This window comes from Centruroides sculpturatus, unplaced genomic scaffold (assembly GCF_000671375.1).
Source record: "Centruroides sculpturatus isolate CEXI.00-Female unplaced genomic scaffold, Cexi_2.0 scaffold50, whole genome shotgun sequence".
NCBI lineage: Eukaryota > Metazoa > Arthropoda > Arachnida > Scorpiones > Buthidae > Centruroides > Centruroides sculpturatus.
The window spans coordinates 320,905-328,147 of record NW_019384891.1 but is presented as its reverse complement, the minus strand read 5'-3'; the positions used below and the strand labels follow the sequence as shown (position 1 = coordinate 328,147).

The window sequence follows — 7,243 nt, the reverse complement described above, 5'->3', positions numbered from 1 at the left end:
AAGTGTTAAGTAACAATGGAAGTGTCAACAATGGAAATGCTACGTAACAATAGAACTGTTAAGAGAAAGCGACATGCAAGACGCAGATGCAGTTTTTTTCGTTTTTGCAGGAAATCGAACATATTTTTAGACCCATCTAAAAATTCTCTAATTAGTCTGGAAACAAGGAGACCCAATTCTTGCATTCTGTGAAAACGGGTAAGGTTGACTGTAACGTAATAATCTTTATCTTAGTTATCGTTACTTTTGCCTGAGCAACGCCGGGCTCACCTGCTAGTATGCTAATAAATGAAACATTCAGTTTACTAAAAATTATATTATCAATTTTTAATCATATAATCAATAATAATTCACAAATTTATAATGAATGTTCTGATACCTTTCATGATTAAGAATTATAAAGTGTCTCTCTAAATTCTGTATAAATTTAAATTTGCACAATTCCCATCTGCTGAGTAATGCATCAAATAAAATATATCTATCTTAATATGTCTTAATATTCTTTAATATAATACTGAAAAAATAACATAAAAACACAATATGATCATTTAGTTTTGTTATTTTAATTCTTCAATAATTATACCTTGCTATCATAATCTAATATGTTCCTGAAAATCATTTGAATATTGAGCATTCAGATATTAAAAAATGTCTTCCAATATTTCTAATGGAAAAAATTCTAACTTATACCTAGTCCATCTAAATAACCCATCCAATTATGCCAAATGATATTAAAACATCATAAAGACTATTTACCTACCAGTCAAACTTTTAGGATCATATTAAACATCAGAAACACCAATTATCTTACTAATATACACTTCATGAGGTAATTAAACTGTTATTGCTGTATTTTTCCATTATTCCCTGGTTTTGAATCTGGATTTTTAAAAATTTCATTTTAAATTGTAATTTCTTTTGAAATTTGCATCAGACATGAGCTGTACATCGTTTTTAATCAAACAAATCAGTATCTATGATTAACTTATTTTTAACCTAAATGTAAAACAAACACTTTTTTAAATAAAAGATCCAAAATACCATATTTGCATTTTAAAAATTAGTTTTTAAAAAATCCATAATTTTCTGAAGTAGATGGCATTGACATGCTGCTGTTCAAGGAAACAGTGTTTCATACACATTTATTTCATATTAATTATATTATTTCATAATAAGTTTTTAAAAAATTAAAACACTTGTAATGTTCTCAGGAAAAAGTTTTAGGCAACTGATCTAAAATGTTAGCTGGCTGTTTCTGCAAATGTTCCTACAAACATCAGTTAATGATGATAAAGCAATACTTGTACTATAATATTCAATGGCATATTAGTATATGTGTAGTCTACGCTACGATATTATAAAAATAGAATATTAATAACTTTCAATTTATAAGTTAACATTATACACTATATTAATATTTAAATACCTGGGAAGGAGATACATTAATCTGTGCAGTGATGAGAGGAGATGACTGCTGCTGATTTCCCAAAACACATTGTGTTAGTATAGGGCTTCCACTATCTGAGGGACTTCTTGACATATTTGATGAGGTTTGTTGAGATTGTTGACATAAATCACTTAAAGATCCAGAAAGAACAGATGATGATATTGGTGGTGAAGTCTGTATAGCTCTTGGAGATGAAACAGAATTTGGAGAAACTGTGGAAGATAGAGACAAAGATGTTGATAAAGGAAGATTCTCTGAAGTTTGTCCATCTGCATGGTCTAATGCCATTTGCTGAGCTTTCAAAATTGCTAAAAATGACAGAAAATATTTCTTATATATATTTCAGGTTATTAATATTACCACAAAATTTATTATTTTGCAAGATATTTTTTATGTATTTCAAAATGTAACCAAATACAATTGGATAATTATATTTGATGGATGTATCTTTTTTCTTATGAAAAGCTTAACAATTTAATAAGCAATAAATCATCATATAAATATCATTTAAACAGCCAATCTTCTCTTCAGGTTACATTATATTTTTTAATGTAAGACAATCTGAAGAAAGTACTGGCTTCTTATATCAATACATTATCAACATAAATCTATAATCTATCTTTCTTGTATCCAAATACAGAATGACCTTTGAAACTATTTGGTTTTGCTAAAATGTCATTTCTATCATATATATAAACATCACTAAACCAGATGTATTAATAACAAACTAAATGATCACCATAATTAATCAGACTAATTAAGGGCTATTATTAATGATTAATTAAATAGTTACTCATTAATAATAATGCTTAATTATCCAGATTAATTATGGCAATCATTACATTTATTATCATTTCTATAAAATTATAATCTGTTTTTATGTAATTTTTAGTTCTATACATACATATACATATAATTCAAATTATTTAATTATTAAGCCTTTAACTCCATCCAATAATAACCTGATAATTAAATTCACTTAAAACTTCTTAAAGTTGAAAGTATTGTTCAAATTTCTAATAAAATAGTTGCCTTTGAAATGTATTAATAAAGAACTCAGATTCAAAGGCTTATTACTTAAATTTAAATAACTTTAATCCAAAATTTATAAATCCTGGCTTAATTTAAAAGTTTCAAGTTTAATATATATTTAAGTCATAAGCCTCTAAAACTCAGTTTTACCTCAAAATAATTGAAATTTTCTGTAATTTGTCATCTCTTGATAATCAAGTAAACATCAGTGATTTTGATATTAATTAAATAATTCTAAGTTGATAATGAACAAAACTTAGCACCATTTTGAATGAATAATCATAAATACCATTAGATTAAGGAAATCAAATCTCTATTAACATTGTAATATTTAGATGAGTTGAAAAAATTAGTGTTAAAAAAAATTTTGGTTACTTTAATCTAGTAGTATTTATGATTACATACTAAGTTGATGAATTATTACATTTTTATAAAACAATGATTTTTTGGATAATTTTATGTTTAAAATAATAAATTTAATAAAAATAAAAATGTGTCATTCAAAATTTCTTCTAAATTTAATGTTATATTCTGATACTCTAGATAAGAATATATAATTTCCAATATAGAGTTTTAATATTACAAATAAATAAATATCTAGCAATAAATTATTAAATCAAAGATATTTATTAATATAATTAAATATGCTTAGTGAGAAATTATTTTATAAGAAAAACAGAATTTTTAAATATCTAATTTGAAAATTTATTAAATCAATCATCATGAGATTAACAAAAAATTAAGTATTTTTACCACTTAACTATAGTAATTGAAACTAAAGTAATCATAAGATATTAAATTATTAAGAATAAAATACAAAATACATTTACAAAAACCTAAAACGAGTTTACCACTTTATACAAATTTTATTTGTATATTTCAATAAAAGATGTATATATATATATATAAAATACATTTTAATATTACATATTTAACAAAAATCTGGAAAATTGATAACATAATGAATTATAAACAAAGTTTTGGTACCTAAAATTTCATCAATACTGAAAACACTGATTAAAATTTTTAAACATAAAAAATATAATTAACATGTGATCACATGTAGGTTTTTTGTTTACAGGATTATGTGTAAGCAATGAATTTCTGCTGATTTTTCACGTGTAATTACACCGCACATAGTTGCTGTTCCTAAAATTTGATGATTCTGGAAACTCCTGTAATGCATCTTCTCTGCATATTCAAAATTTAAATGCCATACTTTGTTTAGTTTATGAGGTATTGTTTTGTTTACAGAACAATGCCCTTGAAACTTAATAGAGTAAGTTAACATGAAATGAGTTTAGCTAGAAAGAAATAATGGGATAGAGGATGTGTTTCTCTGAAAAACCAGAAAATTATTTTTTTGTACTAAAGAACATTTAAACTATTGAAAGTCATATTGTCCTAGACCAACGGTCGGCAACCAGTGGTCCGCAGAGAAATTTGAACATTGATCAACTGAAGGTTATGCGAAGTATTGTATTAGTTAATGATGATAAAGCAATACTTGTACTATAATATTCAATGGCATATTAGTATATGTGTAGTCTACGCTACGATATTATAAAAATAGAATATTNACCAGAAAATTATTTTTTTGTACTAAAGAACATTTAAACTATTGAAAGTCATATTGTCCTAGACCAACGGTCGGCAACCAGTGGTCCGCAGAGAAATTTGAACATTGATCAACTGAAGGTTATGCGAAGTATTGTATTGAACTAAAGGTTATGTGAAAGAAATGCAAAATGCTTAGATTCTTTTTTTCACTCATTGGGATTTTTTATTCAAACCTAAAACCAAAAACAAAATGACAGTTATCAATAAATAATGAACAATAAACAATATTGTGAGTGTGATTGTCATCCATCGTGGAAAAGTGCGAAGAATCCATAAACTTGTTTCAAACAAGCTGCAATGAACTTTAGGCTTGCATTAATTTGTTATAATTAAACATGCGAGTTTCATATTAATATAGTAAAACTGAACTTTTATGATCATTATTCTACAAATTTTATTTCATTTAAAAAAATTCATAATAATGGTCCATGGGATTCAAAATTGTGACTTCAGTGGTCCATGAGATGAGAAAGGTTGCCAACCGCTGTCGTAGATTATCTTATGGAGACAAGCATTCAAGATCGTAACAAATTGCAGCTCACACATATCATTATGCATAGTTGACAAAAATTCATGATGTCTTGTCTATTTCTTACAATAATTTTAAGAGATCTCCATGACATCAATATGGAAAATTGCCTTGTTACCCATGTAATTATATGAGAAGAAAAATTGTATGCAATTGTATTTGTAAGGCAGCAATTTTTTGAGGGCTTGTAATAAACGGAAAATATTTTTCCACCCAAAATTTTTATACAATAAGACGGATAGCATGTATCATGAGGATATTATGAAAGCACAGCTAAGTAACTCAATTTTGTGAAAAATGCTCACAAAAACACTAGTAGCTATAAAAAATCACTGCTACCACATGCAATCAATGGTTAATTTACATTCAACAAACAGCTATATTCTAGGTAGCAAAAACATTATTGAAAACAATTACAAACTATTTTTTAAAATTTACAAAAAAATTTTTAATATTTTAAAAATCGTTAATATGTAAATGTAATGTAAATGTGCATATTTGGTGAGGCAGCCATGCCACCCTTCTAGAAGCTTAAAAGGTGTCAAAGGTGTTGGAAAATATTTGTGATTTGTTTATGTTAAAAAGTCATCAGTTATTTAAATTCTGTGTATTCAGTTTGTTACTTTTTATGAAAATAAAAATTCAAAATTAGTTTTAAATTTAGAATCATGTAATAAAAAGTCAAATTAGCTCACCTTGGGCTCTTTGTTCTTGAAGAATTTGTTGTTGTTTCTGAAACTGATGCTGCCGAAATGCTTGAAACTGTTTCCAGCTTCGTTCTTGATCAACTTCTCTTTGTGATCTAGGTTCACGACTAAGCTTTCCAGCATCCTAAAATAAAATAAAAATATGAAAATACAGTACATATCAATTAATACATAAAAATCATAATTAATATTCCAGCATTTTATGAAAGTGAACAAATACAATCAAAATTTCCTTGCAATTTTAAATTTAAAAAACTTTAAACACAAAGTGCTCTCTTTCAAATACATATTTGTTCTAATGGTAGTTTTTACAGCAGATGACATTCTTCTAAAAGAACAGAAACATTTTTTCTCATCTTGTTATTTTATTTTATTTTTTTAACTTTTATATTTACATTAATGATTAGATATTCCTTTTTCTATCACATGACTTTTCTATTTTAAATATATTCTAGAACCTGATAATGGCCAGTTGCAATAGTGGAAAATATCTGATTGTTTTAAATGATATATGCAGGATTATAAGCTTTCTATTTTTAATTATTAATTACTCTACTCTACAAATTCAAAAAAAATTTTCGGAACAGAAACAGCAATAAATGGATTTTATTCTTTTTTGTTTGCTGAATCTGAAAATGAAGCCAGTTTCTCTCCATCACCCACCACATTTTTGTTATATACCATTAAAAAATTGATGAAAAATATGAATTTCCCAGTGATCAAGTTTATTGGTATATTAAATTTCATACAACGCTAAATAAATTTCCAATTCTTGTATTTTATTTTGCTGATTACATAAAAAACTGTTGTATAACATAACTAAAACAGGCATAAAAAGTACCTGAAATTTTTTTTAAACTGAAATCAGATAATCACTTCTTCCTTTGGTGTAGGATAGGATCTTCTCTTTGCAGAAACCAGCAGTAGTCACTCATTATCAATTCATCCCATCTCCCTTGGTAATGCTGCTCAATTTGCAATATGTCCTCGTGAAACCGTTCACCCTGTTCATCACTCACTGCACCCAAATTTGGTGGGAAAAAGTCCAGATGAGAATGCAAGAAATGAATTTTTAAGGACATCCAGCAGCCTAAATTTTTACAGTTCAGCAGAGGAATTTTTACTAAAATAGCGACTATTTTGTGCTTTGTTATTTCCAAGAAAACCATGGACTACATCCTTAAATGATTTCCATGCCTTTAGCTCTACATTATTCAACTTCATGCCAAAATTTTCATCATTAATAATTAAGTAATTTTCTAATCTGAGGTCAAACGAATATTCCTTTCTTTAATTTAGCTTCACTTAACCTAGGAAACACTTGGCTTACATGTTTCAATCCTGGTCTTTCTTCATTCAGTGCTTTAACAAAATTTTTTATCAACCCCAATTTTATATGTAAAAAGGGCAAAATTACTTCCTGAGGGTTGACTAATGGAACATACTTAATATTGTGAGAATTGAGGTTTAAGTGTCAGAGCTTAAACCATTTTCCGACAATGGGAAGGTGAGTCCCACTCGCGAGGTCAGTGGATGGCAATTTAAGAGGACAAAAATCGAGTGAAAGGTCGCAGATAAGTCAATAAGGTGTCAGCGATGTACGAGTAATCACTCTTAAATTAAATAGTTTAATAAGAACCTTAACTAAATGGTTACATATTATAGTTCAAAGAGAAATACAAAAATAGGGCGTTAGAAGGGTGATGATGGCATTCACGACACCTAAAAAATCGAATCCCTTTTTATCCTCCGAATTAATCTAATTACTCTCGGTCAATTAAGGGAGAGAGAGAGAGAGAGAGAGAAATAAGTATAGATTTACCTCGCTAGTCGTCGTCTGTGTTTCATAGAGTGAATGGAATTGATGGTGTTGACCAGTTGTTTTCTTTTGTTTGGACGTCCCCTGGC

The 7,243-nt window shown here is 27.5% G+C and overlaps 1 protein-coding gene across 3 annotated transcripts in view; it reads right to left on the bottom strand.

The window, feature by feature from the left end:
• The window catches only part of LOC111631251 (histone-lysine N-methyltransferase 2C-like), an 18,154-nt gene extending 11,526 nt beyond the window's left edge, over positions 1–6,628 (bottom strand). Inside the window, exons 1-2 of one of the 3 annotated variants that reach the window (XM_023375470.1) lie at positions 5,324–6,628; positions 1,427–1,755 (exon numbers count right to left, since the gene is read on the bottom strand). In XM_023375470.1, coding sequence (XP_023231238.1) covers positions 1,427–1,735 — 309 coding nt within the window. In that variant the 5' untranslated portion in view covers positions 1,736–1,755; positions 5,324–6,628. The remainder of the gene's footprint in view (positions 1–1,426; positions 1,756–5,323) is intronic. The other 2 variants (XM_023375469.1, XM_023375471.1) reach the window with 2 other exon arrangements.
• Positions 6,629–7,243: the final 615 nt, after the last annotated feature.